This window comes from Neospora caninum, chromosome IV (genome assembly GCF_000208865.1).
Source record: "Neospora caninum Liverpool complete genome, chromosome IV".
Classification (NCBI taxonomy): domain Eukaryota; phylum Apicomplexa; class Conoidasida; order Eucoccidiorida; family Sarcocystidae; genus Neospora; species Neospora caninum.
The window spans coordinates 1,059,235-1,079,648 of record NC_018389.1 but is presented as its reverse complement, the minus strand read 5'-3'; the positions used below and the strand labels follow the sequence as shown (position 1 = coordinate 1,079,648).

Here is a 20,414-nt window from a genome sequence, read left to right as displayed (position 1 = left end):
TTAAGACAGTGTGTCGATCAGAGAGGAGCGGAGAGTTAGGTCGTCCACCAAGTTCAGTTTCTGTTGATTCCGCGTGGCGATTTTGAAGATCCTCTCGACCACTGCCAACTCCGTCGCCGTGGTGTCCATGCCGCAGAAGGCGGCCCAGTCATTCGCAATTAGGCCTGCAGCAGTTGAAAAATCAAGTTAAAAAGACAGACATTTAACGTCCGACACCCCAACATGTGAGGAGAAGCGGCAACTTTTGCGGTAACGGAATCGCGTTGGCCTGCTTCCTGCGGAAATCGCCCCAGGAATCGAGTGTTTGTTCCCCTCTCTGTGCCACACAGAGCCGCGGCTTACCACACCAAAAAGCCCCCAACGACAAGAAACGGACGGGAAGCATCACAACGTTTCAGAGCGAAATGCGCAAGACAACTTCAAGTGCGAGAAACGGGGACAGTCCTCGGGCAAGACAAAAAACAGACGGGGAGCCCCCGTCGCTTCCCGGTCTGAGTCTTCCAGACTCTCTGGTGCTTCAGTGCAGCGCGGAGCATCACTGCGTGGAAACTGCCGACACCTATACGCGCATGCACACCTGTACGAGGACACGCGTAGCTATACGCATGTGTCCACCATGGACAAATGCAAGGTGGTATAGATACCTACAGGGAAACACACGCGCCCGATGGGAAGTAACTGCTGTTCGCACGGCTCCCACGGAGCTAACAAGGGACGCTTGGCTGAACAAACGAAAACGCACGGCTCACCTGCGCCAACCAAGTCGGACCCGCGGTTCACGGTTCCCGCCGTGAGAGGCACCTGAAGAAGCTGGGAGAGTTCTTCCATGTCTTCTACCGGAGTCATGACGTGCACCTGCAGCAGCCAAACAGCAGAAGACCCCGCGAATCCCCGCGTGGAGTCAAACGCGGGCTGACGCCGGCGCTAAAACGTGGAGGGAACGACGGACAGCTCTGCGGCACAGGGAGAGACCACCGCACGCTGCAGCCTTTTTGCGCGTTCTTCCTGATCAGCCTTGCTCCTCTCGTTGTCCCCCTATCTGTGCTGCCCGCGCCTCCCTTCCTCTGCGCCCAGGTAACCAGGCCGACCACGCATTTCAACCTGCATTTTCTCCGCCCGCCACCGACGACCGTGCAACTGCGCTTCCTCGCCACTCAAGCAAACGCACCAGTCCGCCCTGGTTGGTGAAATGGCAGTAGCTGCCGACGAGCGTCTGCTTCCCAATCGTCGCCCGAAAGGCCTCGACGCCCAGCACGTCCTGCACGATTTCCTCTGTTTCCTTGTCCATGTCTGTGTGAAGCAAAGCCACGTAGTCGTTGCAGGCGACGTTGTTCCCGAGCGCCGACAGCCGCTCCTCGACTCGGCGGATCTCCACCGAGTCGGGGAGAGAGTTGCGCAGGTGCTGCAATTCCTGGTCCGTCGTGATGGAGGGGACGATAAGCCCTCGGCGGTTGCCTGCAGCGGAGACACGCAGCGGCGCAGCGTGGCGCAAGAAGCTGAAACGGTTTCGAGTCTCGAGCCTGCTGCACGCTTGGGTGGTTCGGCAAGCCACGACCGTCGAGCTAGAAATACTCCGCTTAAAGACTCCCAAGAAAGCACCTTGTTTACAGGCTTTTTCTGGTGGAGTCGATGCCAGATTCTTACCACACAGCGCTCCCGCCCCGCGGCAAGGTCGGGGAAAAAACGCGGCAGGGCGACAACAGCCCGGACTGCTGTTCTCCTCTCTTCACTACAGAGCCGCCGCCCTGCCGCCACGAGGACCAGCACGAGATTCATGGAACGCTCACACGTGACGAGATCGAAGTCTCAACGGTTAACCACGCACACGGAAACCCACACATGTTTATATCTGCAAATTCACACAGCGTGCACATGGAGAGGTTAGGGAAGAGCGTGGGGAACTGAAAAAAGAGACACCAACACGGGTAACACGGTGACGAGAGAGCCTGTGCACCACATGTGCAGGGCGCTTACCTACACAGACCCGACCAATCACTCGAGTGCCGCCCACGGTGGCGTGGACGACGGGAATGTGTGGGGCCAACTCAGCCTCGAGGGTGCTGTAAAAGTGCTCTGAGCCTCCGAGAGCCACGAGACAGTACGAGTTCGTGAGCTTCGCAAAAACGCCCACTTCGTTGCTCGATTCAAATTGCGCACCTGAAAAAGCAGGCGGAAACACGTTTTTCTTTGGTGAACAGCCATCCATATATACATATATACATGTGTGTGTATACTCCATATGTGGACGAGTTACCGCCTGGAGCTACAGTTCTACGTAGGGTCGGGTGGATGTGGTGGTGTCCAGAACAATTTCTGTTTTGCAGATGCGTATTCTACATGTGCTTCCCCGTCTGTAAACACATGGGAATTTAGATGTGTCATTCGTATCCACCCAAAGGACGCGGTTGAAAGTGCCGAGACGGCTCCAGTGCACGCCTTTGCACTCTCACACCGTCACTGTCCTCGAGGCCACGTTGCGAGCACCTCGGGAGACCAGAAACTGCTTCCTTTCCGGACAATGTTCTGCGATGCTCCAAGTGCCGGAAGCAGTCGGGATGTCCGGGAATGTGCCTACGTGGACCTTCCTTTAGTTGCGTTTTGTGTGAAGTTCTTCACTTACGCGTCGCCATATTGGGAAAACCGAGTGTACAGACGCCGGCCACAGTGGCTTGGTTCATGAAAAATGTTTGTAACAATGCCGTAGAAAGAGAAGGGAGAAAGACGAGGTCGTTGCCTGCTTGTGTCGAGCGTGCGTGCGCCGTAGGGACTAACAACGAGCGCAAGAAAACCGCGTCTCTTCCGAACGGTGTAGCGGAACCACGACGAACGGCCTTTGGCTGCCAGGGAGACGAGAGCCGGGCTGAAAAAAGATAGCCGATGGGAAAAATACACGGGAAAAGGGAGGGGAAAACGGTCGGTCTCTCTTCAAATGTAGAAGAAATGGTCGACGGTTCGATTCTTTGGGGAACAGGGGGAAAACCAGACCTTTGTGGGCAGACAGCTGGCTTCTGCGCTTACTCGATTTTTGCCGAGAAAAATGGGGCGAGAAAAGCAAATCTCGCACGCTGAAGCAAATTGAGAAGTCGACTTTGTGGCCCTAAAGAGCATGCGATTTCTGCTTGCCTCAAAATCAAAACGTTTTTCTGGTTTTGCGCGGCGAAAAAGGTCGTTCGTTCTCAAGGAGAGAGACGGAAGATGAGGGGCGGGGAGGAACCACTCACGCGAGACGCGGACTTCCAGAGGAACCACGAATCAAGACCAAGATCGCCGGTAAGTGGAATTTAAGCGCCTTCTTGACAACCCGCAGTCAGACGAGAATAGCGAGACTCGGGCGCACAGAGAAGCCACCCGGTTTTCCTGAAAAAAAGAGCCGGCATCACGAAAAGCGCTTGACGAAGGAACTGCATGCGGAACGCAGAGAACGGGAAAAGAGCAAGGCACACGGACTGGCGACTTCACCGGCATCCGTCTGTTTTTCCTCTTCCTTTTCCTAAAGGAGTTTAGGACACTCAGGCTGGGACCCAAAATACGGGATTTTTCTCCCAGTTAAAGGCGGAGAATAAGACGGTACGGAGACACCCAACTCTCTCCTTCTCCTTTCACCCCCCGGGCTCCATTAGGTTGAACTGTGCCTCGAGAAACCGATGGCCACAGCGCCTGCCCTAGACCGGCTCGCTATACTGTCAGACCCATGCAGAGCAGAGAATCTACACGGAGATAAATAATTGTACCTGCTCGCGCATACTCATATGGCCCTTTAGAGGGGGGGGGGGGGGGCCAGGAAGTACAGATTTCCCCCGCGCCCAGCAACGCCTACGTGGGAACTGGTCCCCGCTTCGTCCAACGGACGTTGGTCTCGTACGGCGGCCAGGGGTGACAGCTGCATACACGTGTGGACCTGCGCATAACCACAGGTGTGTGGATATGTGGAGCAAAAGCAGCTGTACATATATATATATATATATAGAGAGAGAGAGAGAGAGAGAGGCACGCCCTTCTCAAAAGGGGACGCTTGTGTGCCACAGAGCTGTTGCGTATCAACGGTCTATCTCTTGGTTTCGTTTCAGCAAAAAATACGCGTCAAAACCCTCTCTCGTTGAAATGCTTAAAAACATACTTACTTGAGTCCCCTCTACGGTAACGGGGAAAGATTGCGGATCACTCTCTCTCAACCCAGTTGGCTTTCCGGATGCATGCACGTGGACCCATAAACCCTTCCAGATACATAGATATATACCTGTAAATCAATTAGATAAGCGCACGTGTATATACGGTGGACGCACTCTCTGGAGGTAAAGCCCACTGGACAGGTTTGCAGGGCACTTTGCAATTGAAGATTCGCACATGTTCGCTTCTGTCTTTATGACCGCTGGCATGTACAGGGAGCGCAGCCCCACGGTCGTGCAGATCCGAGGGAGGCAGGGGGCCTAAATACTAGGTTTGGTGTTCCCAGCAACCGACATACGACCGTTATGTCTTTTTGTTACGGGACGAGCGGTGTGACTGTGCCTTTGCAATTCCTTATTTTATAAACTTGTGACTCCGTTTCGCTGGTTGGTGTGGCGAGCAGATTCGAACGCAAGCGTGAGATTCCTGATGGTTTCGAGCCAGTGGAAGTTCGGTGGTGCGAGGTAACGGGCCGCAGACGTGGAGAAGACTCGACTGGGCGTTGAGAGGAGAGCCTCGCAGCGTGGCGACAGTTGCAGAAAAGGAAAAAAAACCGAGACTGCCGGAGCTTTCCGCCCCCCTTACGTAGACGAACCGTCCAGGGTGTCGCGATGGACACGTGCATGAGCGCGCATGTAGCCACATGCTTGTTTAAAGGTACGGATAGGCTCTGACCGGGGCCGACAGGTGTCTGTATACAGGCTCCCGAGCCTGCGGAAAGACGATCCCCACCGATGGCCATTCGAACCACGCGCAAGAACCACTCTCCTCTTGTCGCAAAGCAAAACGAGCCGACTCCCTGCGTGCCGCGCTCTCCTTCATCTCTAAATGTCTACCAGGGGGACACCTGGATTTGCGGTCCACCGCAAAAACCCGCCCCTTGGTTCCCTTCCCAGCGTCAGTGGTTCGCTTGGGCAGCGGCTGCTGCCTTTGCCCGCTTCAAGAGCTCCTTGCGATATTTCAAGAAGTCGCCGTGGTACTTTTGCAACTTGTGAGCCTGTTCGTCCATGTAGAAAATTTCTTCGACGACGCACGAGAGAAGGTGGCTGTCGTGGCTAACCAGGAGAACGCCGCCTTTGAAGTTGTTCAGCGCCGCAATCAGGGCCTGCAGCGCGCAAAAGAAGATCGCGAAAAACTCTGAGAGAAAACCACGAACCACACGGCCAGTCGCCGGTCACGCCAACGAGCACGTAGCGCCTCTCAAACCTTCCTGTTCCTCTGCAGCGCTACCTATGGAAACGCGCGGTCCAGTGACCTACAAATAAATGTGCATTTATAGAGATGGCTGTGAGCTTGTGTCCACACAGATATGCATGTGGATATATTTCTTTGAGGGATTGGGATGCATCCATACACAGGAATAGAATACGGCAACGCAGGCTGAGGCACGGCGCCGGGGGAGCAATTCGCCGCTGCGCCCAGCTGCCGTGGCTTCTTCCCTGTCTCTCGGTACGTGTTTTGCTTACTTGGACAGCATCCAGATCGAGATGGTTCGTCGGCTCATCGAGAATCTGACAAAAAGAAAACAAACACTATTCAGGCATGTACCTAAATATACCTAAATATATATATATATATATATATATATATGTACATATGAAAGAGATATCTCTCCGTGACTAGGACGACAATTTAGGTGATGTAGGAGCGCGATGGCAACGCAGCTCGTTAACTTGGTGAAAAGAATATGGAAAGATATGGATGTGGCCCAGTGCATGCATGTCCGCACGATCCATAAGAAACGAATGGATTACCTACAACCTTGTACGCCTGTGCATATCGACGTATCGACCTGCCGTAACACGTACCAAAATGTGGGGGTTGTTGAACGCCATGAGAGCGATGGCAACACGACTTTTTTGACCTCCGGAGAGAATGTACAAAGGCTCGAGCGCCAATAGACCGCTGATGCCGAACTGGCCCAGGTACGTTCGCGCGGCTTCGTCCTTGAGGCCTGCTTCCGGATATCTGAAAGCGTCAGGTTTCGGGCAAACGCCCAGGGAAGCGCCACCAAATGTAAATGGAAACGCAAAGGCGAAGAAACGAAAAGGAAAAAAACTACAGCAGTCGGGCCGTCTCTCTGCAGCATCAAGGTGTCTGTTGACACAACCTCGTCTCCCGTCGACGCCCTTACCCCCTGTTAATCTACGTCTCTGTATATCTCCGCACCTCTCTACCCCTCTCGAATCTGCTGCTCGAATCAGCTTTGCGTCCACGTGTATCGCCCGCCACATGGAAAGACATTTAACCTTCGAGCCATCTTTCTCCTGCCCTGTGTTGTCGTCGGCAGCTCTCCCTCTCGATAGCGCAAAACACATGCGTGTAGGAATGCGTTCCTGTTCGTCCCCGTCATGTCTAAGGAAGTTTCTCTCCCTTTCCTCTTCACATTCTAAACTGTGTCCAGTGACCGCGACGTCTCTGGGCTCGTGCCCATCCACACCGACTTAACCACAGACACGCGCATCTATATACGAAGACATATATATATATATATATATATTGACACATGCATACATGCCCACATATATATATATATATATATATATATATATAAAGTCGGCGTAGGTCTCTGTGCGCAAACAGACTGTTACCACTTGAGTAGACGGATTGTCACCGTGCACGTTCTTTCTGCTTGGATGCTCCTCCTACCTCATTTGCAGGGACTGTACGGCGTTGAGAGTCAGGTCGAGTTGGTCCACGTGCTGCTGGGTGAAGTACCCGATTCTCAGCTTGCCGTTCCGGTGCACCATTCCCTTTGTGGGCTGCTCTGAGCCAACGAGAAGCTTCAAAATGGTACTTTTCCCGCTTCCGTTCACACCACACAGCTGTACAGACACACCCGAAAGAGAAGACACACTGCTGCGCCGACGTCACTGCGGCTCCCTCGCTCACGTGTCTTCACGAGTCCTCCAGGTGCCGGGTCGGAGACACCGCCAGACAAAGCCACGGATTCAGCCATCTTTGCATCTATCTCTACAAATACCGGTAGATTGATATTGGCGCATATATATGTATGTATGTATATGTATGTATGTATGTATGTATGTATGTATGTATGTATGTATGTATATGTAAATGTACATGCAAGTACTCCCGGATAGCAATGAGGGAGCAGAGCTCCACATAATTGCATGCGCCTCAAGAGGACGGTGTGTCCATCTAGGTCCAACGGCGTGAGGCACACCAGAAGGCATTTTGCATGCGCATGGGCAGAGCAGACGTCCTGGTGAACACGTTCGCGCGTTCGCTAGAAGACGCCGGATGAGGATGGTCCAGCAGGGGGGACCCTTTCGCTCGCTGTGTCTCGCTGGGTGGCTGCGTACCGCAATTCGGGAGTCCATGTCGACGTTGAGATTGAGGCCGCGAACGATCAGTTTTCCTCCCTCCTTCTTCTGAGTGTTCTGTTCCGCGTGCTCGCCGGAGGCTGCGTCGGGAGTCTCCTGGCCGTCTGCCTTTGCGTCCTGCGCAGCCTCGTCGCCGTCGGCCTTCCGAGGCGCGTAACTGAACGTGACTTCCTCGGCCTGGAGCAAGGGCGCTGCCAATACCTCGGGCTCTTTGAAGTTAAAGTGGAGAGAAGGATCTTCCGCCACCATGTCCAGCATCGGCAACTTGCTCAGCAGTTTGATGCGACTCTGAACCAAAGACGCGCTGCAGACACCCCGCGCGGCCGCACACACCCACACGCAGCAAACAGCCCCCCTGACGCGAAATCCGACAACCGCACCAAGCAAACAGCTCGCCGAACGCGTCTGCGCCAAACGCGACAGGAGACAACGTTCGCATCCAGCAATCAAAAGGCTCCTCCCCGTTACCAGCGCAACCTCACAGAACCACCTGCCGTTCCGCGGAATGCAGTATACACGGATACACTCGGCGTCCTCAGTGCTACGCAGGCTATACGCATATACAAAATATATATAAAATAGATATATATATATATATATGTATATATATATATATGGTTTCCAGTCTGGGTGGAAGTGAAGGCAATTAAAGCCTGCACCGCTCTATTGTCTCTGGACGCATATATCTCGTTACTCCTTTTGTATGTGTATATTCAGATGCATGCGGTGAAGAGGCTGACCGTTTGGCATTGTATCGGAATTTGTCGATGAAGGATTGTACGTGCTTGATTTTCGCTTGTTGCGCCTCGGCCTGTCGCTGCTGCTGAAGGAGTTGCGCGGCTCGTACCGACTCAAAGGTGTCGAAGTCACCCTTGTAGTAAGTCAGGCTTTGGTTCGTGAAGTGAATCATGTCTGTGCACACCTGAGACGCATGCACCCGCGCGAGGAGAGCCAGGCAGAGAATCCCGTGTTGGAGCTGACGTAAGGGAACCGTTTCGAGAACAGGGACGCACCCCCGCGGCCACACGAGAAGGGAGAAAAAACGCCAAGAAGCCACGAGAGAAAGCAAAACCAGCGGAGCGGGCGGGAGAGAGCGGTGTAAATCCCACTGAAGGACCCTAGAGGCAGCATCGAGCGAAGAACGGGGAGGAAGCAGAAACACCGAGAGCGAAGGAAGAGAAAGCTGAGAAGGACTGGGCGTTCGGTGTGGCTGTTTCGCGCGTCAGAACCTAGCGTCCGGCGAGTTCTTCTGAGGACGCATTTGGTCTTTTTTCGCTTCCTTACGTCGTTGAGAAATTCGCGTGCGTGCGAAACGACAATGACGATTTTGTCTTTGCCGCACCGCATCGTTTGTGCGTCGCCAGCGGGTCCCTCGTTAACGGACAGATAGTTCGTCAGCCACTGGACCGCTTCCAAGTCCAAGTGGTTCGTCGGCTCATCGAGCAAAAGCACGTCCGGGTTGCTGAACAGACAGCGCGCGAGGAGCACGCGCATGCGCCAGCCTCCTGAGAGCGCCGTCACTCTCATGTGCTGCAGCACAGAGCGAAAACGCAGTTGGACAGGTGTGGACTCGAAGGATGTGCCGAGCTGCGCCCATCCCTCCACAAGGGGGTGGAGACAAGTGGGGGGCGAGGTGATGCCGGCCAAGGAGTTGTACGAGAGACGGATGGCCGAAACTGCGCGTTGCCGTTCGACACGGGTGACAGGCTACTTCATGTATGATAGAGACTCGTCGCGGCGGAAACCGCGGAAAGAAGGGATAAACAGAGAGAACAAAGGAGCCTCCGGGAGAAACGGCAGGCCAGAAGCCGCCTGGCTTTCCTGCTTTCTGCCTGGTTCTCTGCGACGCTTACTTGCATGCTCTCTGTGAAGCCGAGACCCCGCAGAATCGTCGCCGCCGTCTTCTCTGCGTTCGCTGCATCGATCTCTTGGAGTCTCTCGTAGATCACTCCGAGGCGTCGGCCGACCTTATCCGACTGCATGCAGGCGACACGCAAATGAAACTCAGCACGCAGAACAGTTTGGAAGGTGACGCGTTTACAAGCAGGAAGAGAGCGCGCTTTCGAAAGCACCAAAAGGGATGCTTCTTCCAGCAGACACTTCCTGTGGAGACCGTTACAGCCGCAGCGACACACAGACAGGCTCTCGCTGTCGCCTCATCGACCATACGTCCCCACATCTTCTCGCAAAAAAGAAAAGAGTTTCGTTGCTGAAGTATGTGAGGAAATAGAAACCACTCCTCACAAAGACGACACTATGTCGCCTAGACAGGACCTCACGGTCGAAAACAATCTGCAATGGGCGTTGACAGCGGCGTGCCTCTCCCTGCCTCCCGCAATCCCTCGGCCCTAAAATTCAGGGGAGACGCACCGACGGCAGCAAACAAACTGGATTTCTCCTTTGTGGTGTCTCCTGTGATCCCCCCCTGGGCAGAAATAGGCCGAGGGACACGGCAAGTCATCCTTCTCTCACTTGATCTTCTTGCTTCAGCAGCACTTCCTCCTCCTCCAGCAGGCGCAGGCGATCTTCGTCGACTGCCAGCACCGCGTCCAGCACGGTCTCAGACCCCCAGAGGTGCTCTGAGGGCAAACGCAGGAAAAAGGTGAAAAAACCACGTGTGAAGCACCAAGAGAAGAAGGGGAAGACGAAACAGAAGAGAAGGACAGAGCGGAGAAGACGAAAAGGGGGAAAGGCGGCGAGCCAAGACGATGTGGGAGAAGAACACGTGGAAGAACATGTAGAATTAGAAGATGCGATGCGTCTTCTCCGGGCGCGTCGTGGAGCAGAACTACAGGTCGTTGAAGCGGAAGAGAGCAAAGGCAAAATCGAATCACAGGAGGCGTTCCAGGCACGCCCAAAAGCGAGACGGACACAAGGGCTGTGAAGAGGAAGAGACAGAGCCAAGGCCGCCGGGAAGCCCAGCCTCGACGGCAGCGCTTCATATAGTGCGTTGGAAAACGCAGAGAGAGAGGCGCCGGGTGCAAGAAGCTCCAGAAAACACGGCTGTGATCTTCTTCAGCTTTCGCGTTTGCGCTCACCTTGCTCCACCATCCCGATCGCTATATCTGGATCGACGCCGTGGATTTCTTGGCGAGCCAGCGCCGAGAGCAGTGTACTCTTCCCGATACCATTTCTGCGAGCCGCAAAATTTGACGCAAAGCAAAACGCATCTCGAGCCTGACACGAGTCGACCGAGACGTGAGAAGGAATGCCGAGCCAGTCCATACCCCTGACCGCATGCACAGAGCGGAGAAGGACCGCGAAATCCGGGAAATGGATACGTGAGCCTCTGTGCCATCTAGGGACGAACTTGGGACAGTTCTGAGGAAAAGGGAAAACGAAGAAATTCGGCGAAAGGGTTGCTCTGGGAAAGGGAACACCGTACGCGTTTCTCGGGGCGCAAGGAGTCAGGAAGGCGCCCCCGGTGTGAAAACGCGAACATGTGCCGTGCCGGCAGCACGAAAGCACCTGGGATGCATGCGGCGCAGAGACCACTCCGCAGCGCAGCCGCAGACGGCTAGATTCACGACAGACGGATGAAAAGACAGGCAGTTACGAAGACAAATCGGCAAGTCTACGCGTCCAAGCAACAGCCAGCACTTGCGCGGCGGCACTCGGCTCCATTGAAGACGAGTCGCTCCATAGGCAAGTCCACAGACAGCCAACACACGGCCCGACATCCTGCGCGACCTACACGAATACCTCGTGGAGACAGAGCGAAAGCGAGAAACAGCTGAAGATCCGAAGATGCGGAGAGGCTTCTAGGAGGGACAGTTAGATCAGAATGCGCACACCGCGTTTCACGCACTCCGGGTAGCCGCTGGGTCTGGCTAAAACCAGGCGAAAGCGGTGCACCAAAAGTCGGGGCGAGTCGCACTGACCTGCCCACAAGCCCGTAGCGTCGTCCCTTCACAAGTTTCAGCTGGGCGTCGATCAGCAATTCTCGGCCTGCGACGGCGATGGAGAAGCTGTCGACGAGGATGCCCTCTCCTGCAGGCATGGTCAGCCGTTCCGTGGAAAGAGAAATCCTACAGGGAGAGCGCCGGTCGAAACTTCTACTCCCCTCTCTCCAGCTACTCCCCGCGTTGCGACCCCTCCGAAAGGACCTACGTCTCGCTGTGACTGTGTACGTAGTGAGCCTGTCGTAAGCCATGCCCGAACAACATATATATATATATATATATATATATATATATATATATATGTTGTGCATGCAGACGTGTCTGTAAGTGTGGCTGTCCTCATGTGCAGGGGAGTGTGTGTGTGTGTGTAAGGCTGCCGCTTTCTGTCTGTAGAGATGGCCAGCGACCGAAGCCTCGATCTGTACCCGTGTTGCCTCCGAGCGCGAGGTTCTCGCGAGCCTGTTTCCCTCACCCATTTTCTTCAGTTGTTTGTCTCCGTGCTTTCTTTTGGGAGGCGGGAGCGGAGGTTTGTTCTTCTCCCACTCCTTCAACTGCCGCAGGTGGCGTTCGCGCTGCTGCTGCATGCACTGCTGCTGCTGCGCAGCGGCTGCAGCGGCTGCAGCGCCTTCGGGGTCTGTGCCGTAGAGGACCGGCGCGTTGTAGTTCACCTTCGCCGAGCTCTGTTGGAGACCGAGGAACGGATCGTCAAACGAACGGACGCCGAGACCGCCCGCCATGTCGCCGAGTTTCATCGGCATCGCAAAGTCCCGAGGCTTCGACAGAGAGCCTGCAGAACAGACCCAGTGCACGCATGCACCCACATCAACGCAGAGGCATACACAAAACGACGCACGCATGCACACGCACATACACGCACACATTCAGGAAACGCAGGGGAAGCAGGAATAAGCTCTGGACGGGCAGAGAGAGACGATTCTCAAAAAAAAGGAGACAGGCTGGGATCCAACAGTGCAGAGAGAAGGGAAGAGAGCGCGAGACGAAGGAGCGTTTGCGGCGGAGAGCGCGCGAGGCGTGCGTCGGTTTCTCTGGAGCCTCACCGTCTCCATCTGTGCGCTTGGCGCCGTCTAAAGCGTCGTCTCCTGCCGAGTTGCCGTGCTGCTTTTCGTTCGGGTCTCCCGCGTCTTTGCCGCCAGGCGCGTCCTTTCGCAGCAGACTCAGCAGCTTCTCGCAGACCGCCTGAACGGGAGCGGCAGGCAAAAGGAAAAGTGAAGAGAAGGCAGAGAAAGCGACGCTTCCCGTGGCTGCTCGAAGCGTAGGCAAAGACGCCTCGCGCAGGCGCTCCCGGCAAAACACAGAAACGAGGAGAAAGACCCAACGACACAGAGGGAGAAAGAGGAAGGAGATAGGGCAACGGCGGTAGAGCGAAGGAGAGGAGGAGAGAAAGAGGAGATGAGACCAACGGGAAGAAGGGGTGAAAAAGCGCATCAACAAGCACGCGGGGCGTGGGAAACGAGACAGGCAGAAAGATGCTCTCCCGCATTTCTTGTCGTGGTCCGAAAAGCCAGCTTCCGTGAATCCACACGTCCTGTCCGTCCCTGTCTGTCCATCATCTTCTCACTCGACGTCTCGGAATCGCCCTTCTTCCACGAAACACCTGCCAAAGGGCTGCCGAGCAGCTCCGGCACAACCGCCTCTCCCGCGCGCCCTGCGTTTTCTGCGGCGGCGTTCTTTTTTTCTCGGTGCCCAGATGTCTGTACACCGTGAACGGTCTGCGCCGCCGGCGCTCTCGCCCCTTCTTTAGTCTCCTGGGCCGAGACAAATGGAGGTCCGACGTGAGTCGACCTGTCTGTGTCTCTGCTTCACCCCGGCTCGCGTGCGTCTCTTCTCGCACTCGCTCCCATGTCTCTGTTCGACGTGAGCTGTCTCTTTTTGGACATACCCGTGCCTCCTGTTCGTTTTTCGAAACGCCTGCGTCGTGGAGGAAGTCGCCGATGAGGTCGACCGCGGTGGTCACCGACAGCTGCGCAAGGCCCTCCTCCTCGAGCATGCCTGGGAGAGCGAAACAGGGGGAAACTCGACCTCGCGTGGACAGCGTGACAAACACCTGTGGTGGGCGTCTCCCGCTTCATCCGGGACTCGAAAAGAGAAAAACCGAAAAACGCGCGTTTTTGCTCTCCGCGCGTCCCCGTTCCCCCCGAAAGGCCCCTAAACACGCACAACTAAGGTAGGAAAAAGGAAAACGAGAGAAACTGACAGGCAGAGACTATAAATATATGTATACGTATATATATGTATATGCACATGCATGAGACCAGATACCCACGCATAGATATTTCTACATGGAGGTACATGCCTATCCAGATATATACAAATATATATACAAATATATATATATATATATATGTATATATGTATAGGCTTCTGCTCTTGCCTCATGCGAAGGTTGTGCCGCCCCTTGGCTCTGTTTTTGTGTGCACCACTTTCCTGGTCTTACCGGCCATGTACTCTAAAGTCCCATCGTCGACTTTTCCTGCTGTGACCGCTCGGAGAGCGTCGAGGATGTTTTCGCTCTCCTGCCCCATGCTTCCGACCTGCGCTCCTGCAAGAAGGCGGAAGAAGAGAAAGAGAAGATCAGCACCACTGGGGATCGCCTCCACGGGGGGGGAGAGGCATGGAGTGACGGTCGAGAGGGTCGCGGCAGCTCCCAGCAGCCTCGAGTCCGACCCGAGCAGTTCGCGAGGGTGTTTGAGAGAAAGAGCTTGGGAAGCGGAAGGCGCGAGGAGAGGCAGGGACCAAGTGAGTTTGGTCTCGAAGTGGTGTGAGAAACGATTTCTTCTCTTTGAGAGCGACTGAAAACTCTGAAAGCGTGGACGGGCAAGAGGGCCGCGCGAGAATTCGCCGCGCGATCGCAAGCGCCCAACAGGGACGACCGAACTCCTGATCCTGGTGGACCAAGAAGGAAGAAGGTGGGGAAGAAATAGAGAGAGACAGAGAGAGAGACAGAGAGATACAGAGAGACAGAGAGAGAGACGGAGAGAGAGACAGAGGCTGGGTTTCGGGACGGCAGGTGACGGGGGTGGCGAGCCGAGGCGCGTTGACTGGAGTTTTCCGCAGGCAGACAGGGAGAGAGGGGAACGCGAGAGACGCGGGGAACGAGAGAAAGCAAGATGCGGTGCGACAGACGGTGAAGAGGAGAGAGACTTGCGTAGAGATAACAAGACAAGCAACGCGCCCGCAGAGGAGACGCGCTCCGCCCTCCACTTTTGCACGACAGCGAAGCTTGAGAGGCGGGCGAGTCTCTTGAGAGGAAGGGACGACAAAGACACGAGAGACTGAGAAGAAGCGACGGATACAGACGCACAGCCGCAAGCGAGACGCAAACTGGAAGTGAAGGCCAGCGGACTGCGAGAAAGCAGAGAGAGGGCGAAGTCGCCCTCGAGAACACGTCAGCGGAAAGGAGCCCAGCAGAGGAGACGCGAAGCCGCAACTGCGCGCGACTGGGAGAGAGCAATCGATCGGGGAAAGAAAAGAGTACACCGCTAGCCTCCCAGCCAGTTTTTCTTTTGAGAACAGACCGCTTCGGCCTGCTCGAGTTGGGGCGTTCTCCCGCCTTTTCAGAGCCGGTGCCCTGCATGCTGTGTGGGTGTCGAGGCGCAGAAACGCCTGTCTGCCACGAGTGTGTCGCGCGACTTTTCTCAGAATCGACGGAGAGACTGCAACCCGAGACAGTCTCCTCCGCTCGCGTTCCCGTCGAGGCAAGTTTTTTGAGCCGCGAAAAAAGCGAGAGAAAACAGAAATGTGCACACACAAATCTCCTTCCTGAAATGGGGGACTCTCTCTAGTTGGCGGGTAAGAAGAAGCGCGAGGGCGGGCTCTCGGGCAGTGAATTTCGCCTGTTTTTTTGCAAGGCGCCCTACCAGCAGCTGTTCCGAAGCGGGGCATTGGTGACGCAAAACGTCCGTCGGTGTTCAGCCTTTCCGCCTCGGATTTTCTCGCCAGGCGAAGACCCGAAGGCAGAGCAGTAGACTGAGCACCCGCGCGGAGACGTGTCCTCCTCTACACACGCATAAGAAGCAGAAGACAAGTCACCGCAGGACACGCTGGCGTGTGAAAAGATTGCAGAGACGCCACAAGAATCCAGGAAAGACAGCCTGGAGACCCCGCCCCTGGAGACAGGCGCCACTTAGTCGATACGCCGGGAGGGCCTTTCCTCGCGACTTCCTCGAAGCCGCTTCTCCCGAGTCCCAACACTTGAACAGCCTTCCCCGGGTGACTTACTGCTGCTCTCTGCACTGCTCGAAAACGCACGACTCCTCCTGTGTCTCGTAAGTCCGTCTGTCCTACGCCTGCCTCTCGTACGTCCGTCTCTCGTACGCCTGTCCTTCTCTCTCGCTTGTCCTTCTCTCTCGCTTGTCCTTCTCTCTCGCTTGTCCTTCTCTCTGGACTCGCTGGTCTCATCGTAGATCAGTGGAAAGGCATCGTCTCCCTCGAGGTCTACAAGACTCTTCCGCGATTTTCCGTGAGCTTTTCCGGCTGATTCGACAACAAATGCACCGGAGCTGGCTTTTCTTCCCCGCTCGAATGTTCTCCAGACGCGTCTTCCCTCCCTCTCTTCCTCGTCCTCTCCACAGAACACCCGCTTCTTCCTTCTGTTCCTCTTCCGTTTTTGTCTCTTCCTCTTTCTTCTCTCCGTTTTCTTCGTTCTTCTCTAGCTCGTCTTCCTCGCCCCTGCACGACAGACAGCCCGAGCCGCTCTGCTGTCTTCTGGCCAGCGCCTCTCGAACGCGAAACGTGCCTTTCTCTCGAGGGGAGGACGCAGCAGAGATGGCGACCGACGCTGCTTCCCTCGACTGCCGAATTCGCGAGAATCTGCAAAGAGTGCGCGGCGAAGTCCGTGCGCTCGCTTCTCGCCACGCCCCGCCCTCCGCATCTTCTCCTTCGGCGACTTCTTCGGCGGCAACAGGGGCTGCCGCCGGCCGCCTCAAAGTGCGGATCCTGGCCGTGAGCAAGCACCACCCCGCGGCGGCTGTCGCCGCTGCAGCGCAGGCGGGGCAGAGACATTTTGGGGAGAACTACGTTCAAGAGTTGGTGGACAAGGCGGCGCAGCTTCGCGAGCTCGACTTGGAATGGCACATGATCGGTGAGCCGCGTGTTTTCCCCCTTTTCTCAAAGAAGGGGGACCTTGTTCGCCCCACAACGCCGGCGTACAGAACATCAAGAGTCGCTCTAGACCTTATGGGGAGGCGCGGACTCTCTACTGGGCGTGTATCGAAACCAAAAGACGCGAGACACGCGACGCACACACAGCGGGCCAACGCTGGACCGCACAGAGGCGGCTGCAGTCTGGGAGCAGCCTCGCTGCTGTGGATGCATGCGTATGGGCGCCTTGCTCGTCTGCTTCAGGTCATCTCCAGTCGAATAAAGTCAAGCAACTCCTCACTGCATGCCCCAGACTGTACGCCGTGGAAACCGTTGATTCGAAGAAACTAGCCAAAACCCTCAACGACGCCGCCGCGGCCGTCCTCCCTCAGCGAAACGGCGCGCCGCTCAGAGTTCTGGTTCAGGTGGGTAGCTCGACCGTTATCTGGAAAACAAATGTGAACAATGATGAACGCTCTGCCAAGTCCTCCCTCCCGCCCAAGCTGCGCATACCTCCTCGTCCTACTACACACACGTTGACCCATGCCGCTCCCTCCATGTCCCCATAGCCATAGCTATATATATACCTATATATATATATATATATATATATACCTATATATATATATATATATATATATATATATAGTGGAGAACTAGATAGATATTGATTGGTGCATCGATTACATAACTATATAAACGGCTCCATCAGTGAGCAGTTGTATCTGGGTATGCCTGTGTGCTTCTGCCTTCGCGTTTAGAGCCATCCGCGTTGGTGACGTCTGGGGAGTGACTGCGTCTCTGCGGGCGGGTGTTGGTGAGGCTCTGTGACTCTCGCTGGTGGAGGGTGGATCCGACGCTGCGAAGCTGTCGGGTTTTTTCAGCTCTCAGTGGAGTTTCCAGTTCTCTCTTTGCGCTCGTTTTCTCGCCATCGGAATCCACAGTGACTGTGGCGGCTCGGGATGCTGGCGCCGCTCGTCGGGCTCCCGTAAACCCAAAACCGTAAAGAAACGCTTTTCTGGTCTGGTGGTGGGCTACTTTGGGTTTTCCAGTATCCTTCCGCTCATCTCCGCCTCGACACCTCTGTCTCGCACTTCCCGTGTCCGAAACCCGTCGCTCCGTCTGTACACCTCACCCTCCTCTGCGCCCCGATATAGAGCTCTTTTCATCCACGCACTCGCTGCTCGGGAGTTTGCTGCGGGGGATGAGGAACCAAGCTGAGTGAAAACCCCGTTTCTCCCGTTCCACGTGTCTCCATTCGCCATGGAGTCGCTGCGTCTCCATGTTCTGTGAACGTGTGGCGTGAGGCGAGCCCCAAGCGAGGGCCAGGTTTCTCATGCCTCGCCTTGTGGCATTTCATTTCTCGCTTCCTTCTCTCAGGTCAACGCATCCGACGAAGAGAGCAAGAGCGGCGTGAGACTCCACGCTAACGACAATCCAGACGAAAAAACGGGTGCGGCAGGCACTGCTTCTTGCTAGAGGGAAAGAGATGAATCAGCCAAGCCATAGAGCCGGACTCTGAGGTGTATCTCAAGGCGGCCGTAGACCCCGTCTTTTTCCTGAGACCAAATCGCGTGCATTGCTTGGACGTGGTTCGTGAGTATTCGGAAGAAGACAGAGAATTCTCTTTCGCGTGTATGCACACTTGCGGTATGAAGCTGAGGCTGTTCTCCCAAGCACGCCCAGTCTGAGAGGTTCACTTTCGTTTCTCCCTTCCCCGTGTCTCTTCGTTTTTTCCAAGTCGAGGCGGAGCCTTTGGACGAGGGAATTCGACCTGAGGACGTTTCGTGCATTTCGCATGTGCGATCGTTTGCGTCTCTGTTCAACAACGCGATTAACAGACACTTTCTCCTTCAATATTAAAAGGGCGTGCATCTTTCTTCCGTGTTCGCACTGTTTTTGCTGGCCTCTTGTATCCTGATTCCGTTTGCAGCGGGTACGTCCGGCGACAGCGCAGTGAGAGAGTTGGTCGAGTACATCATCGATTCTTGTCCCCACCTTCGGTTCTCTGGCCTGATGACAATCGGGTGAGCGTTTTTTTCTCGATCGCGCGGGGAGTTTACCGAGAGCGGCCGACGGAAAGTGGAGGGAGGCCTATGATGTTCCCATTGGCCTACATCTGGCAATTTGTCTCTTCGTTGAGCGATGCCTCGACGTTCAGTCTCCGTGGTGACGCTGAACTCCCCAGTCGCTTCTCCATATGGGGCGCATTTGCTGAAGGAGAAACAGTTGGAAACAGTTGCGGTCTCCCCGGCTCCGGTGACCAGAAGAAGAAGACCGTGGGGACCGAGGCCGAGCGAAGCGAGTCGCGGCCTCGCCGCGGCCCCTGCGCGTTCGCTCCTTTTCCCTTCGCAGTCGAAGGGAGTCCGACTTTGGAATCGATTCAGGGATCGCAGTGGATGCCGGGAAGTGGTCCGGAGATGCAAGACGCCCGGCGAGTTTTTGGCGTTTTTTGTGCTTTCTTCCGCGAAGCTTCGCGACGCGGATACACTGGAGCTGGGGCAAGGCAACGCGCTCGAAAACGCAAGGGAAATCCAACGAGGCGCGAAAGCAAGACGAGTCGCTTCTTGTTTCTGTGCCTTTGCGGTTTTCCTCCAGCGATCCAGACCCGGAACGAACTCCAGGGACGTTCGCGAAGTTGGCGAAACTGCGGTTGGACCTCCTGGAGCTTCCTCGCGTTCGCCAGGTGTTTGCGCCTCGCGCAGGTGCGTTTCTAGTGAAGACTGCCTGACTGCGAAAGGGCCAGAACGGTCCTCTGAAGAAACATGCCTGCTGTCTTGCCGTCCTCTTGTTCTCTTATTTCTGCCGTCTCAGTTGAAAACGAGGCCCGCTGTTTAGGGGCAGTGACGTCGTTTGGCGCACAGAGACTGCTCGACTTAGGAGAAAGGCAGATATCGCTGTGAGAGTTATTCGCAGCTTGAGAGAGATCGAGAGTGTGCCATTTTCACTGGCATGTCCAAGCCTGCACTTCCCTCGCTCTCTTCTCGCCGCCTGCTGCTGACTTGTGCTCTTCAGAGAACGTGCACGGCCGTGCAGAAGGCAAACGAGCCGTGCAGGCGGAGCCGCCCGAAGGAAACGAGCATTGTGGGGACTCCGATGCAGAGCGCGACACAGACGAGCGGTTCGAACTGAGCATGGGAATGAGTGGTGATATGGCTGAAGCCATCAAACACGGAAGCACAGAGGTGCGGATTGGCACAGCAATCTTCGGGTCCCGCCCAGCGCAGCCGAAAAGCCGTTCCTAAAAAGCATTCCGTGCACCGTACTCCGCACAGGTCGCCTACCCCCGGCGCCTCCTGGACGTCATCCCGTGTGCATAGTCGTAGTTCTATGCACGCGTCTGACTGCGTGCACAGCTTCTAAATGCAGTAGGTGGGGCGTGGAGCTGCATGTATGTATATCGATAGAGGGATTTATATATATATATATATATATATATATATATGCAAGGGGTTTCGGTGAGGTGGGGGATGAGACTGGCGAGATGACGAAGAGGCCACGACACCCTGGAGTGGCAACTGAGGCTGTCTGTGAAGCCCCAGCGGGTGCAAAGGTGAGCAGCACTGTCCGGTTTTTTATTTTGGGCGACTGCTGCATTCGGCCCCGCCTTCCGAGAGTCTCGAGTTGCCGTCACGTCTCCAAGTTGACTCCGAGACTGTCGTCACCGTCACGAATTGTGTAGGTCTCGCCAGAAACGAAGGTTGCTCTCAGAACTCCGGTGGTTGGTGGCAACGCAGGTATTGCCTGCGCTTCTGTCCTGTGACTATGTTCTGTTTCGCGGCTTCGAGCTAAGAAAAGTGCCTCTCTAGTCAGTTTTTCTCGCTGAAGCGTGCTTTTGAACCCTCGGCTCTCTTCCAGCTCACGCCGCTCCGGCACTGTGTCTCAGGAGGCGAGCGGACCC

General features: G+C 55.5%; 3 protein-coding genes across 3 annotated transcripts; 1 reads left to right on the top strand and 2 right to left on the bottom strand.

Moving 5' to 3' along the window:
* Window positions 1-2,630, bottom strand: NCLIV_010860 (putative eukaryotic translation initiation factor 6; the record flags this gene model as incomplete). Its single annotated transcript, XM_003880602.1, has 5 exons — window positions 1-164; window positions 750-855; window positions 1,169-1,455; window positions 1,975-2,157; window positions 2,621-2,630. 5 exons carry the CDS (start codon window positions 2,628-2,630, stop codon window positions 1-3), a joined length of 750 nt encoding a protein of 249 aa, XP_003880651.1.
* Window positions 2,631-5,065: 2,435 nt separating this feature from the next.
* On the bottom strand, window positions 5,066-13,956 carry NCLIV_010850 (mgc81714 protein, related; the record flags this gene model as incomplete). The annotated part of the gene is made up of 15 exons (XM_003880601.1): window positions 5,066-5,272; window positions 5,634-5,678; window positions 5,976-6,135; window positions 6,817-6,992; window positions 7,491-7,866; window positions 8,252-8,433; window positions 8,796-9,041; window positions 9,365-9,487; window positions 9,984-10,090; window positions 10,550-10,740; window positions 11,393-11,501; window positions 11,886-12,200; window positions 12,472-12,610; window positions 13,314-13,423; window positions 13,869-13,956. The coding sequence occupies 15 exons, from the start codon at window positions 13,954-13,956 to the stop codon at window positions 5,066-5,068; spliced, it is 2,574 nt and encodes an 857-aa protein (XP_003880650.1).
* Window positions 13,957-16,198: 2,242 nt separating this feature from the next.
* NCLIV_010840 (hypothetical protein) lies at window positions 16,199-19,758 on the top strand (the record flags this gene model as incomplete). Its single annotated transcript, XM_003880600.1, has 6 exons — window positions 16,199-16,514; window positions 16,778-16,938; window positions 17,894-17,966; window positions 18,447-18,540; window positions 19,112-19,218; window positions 19,529-19,758. The coding sequence occupies 6 exons, from the start codon at window positions 16,199-16,201 to the stop codon at window positions 19,756-19,758; spliced, it is 981 nt and encodes a 326-aa protein (XP_003880649.1).
* Between the last annotated feature and the right edge of the window lie 656 nt (window positions 19,759-20,414).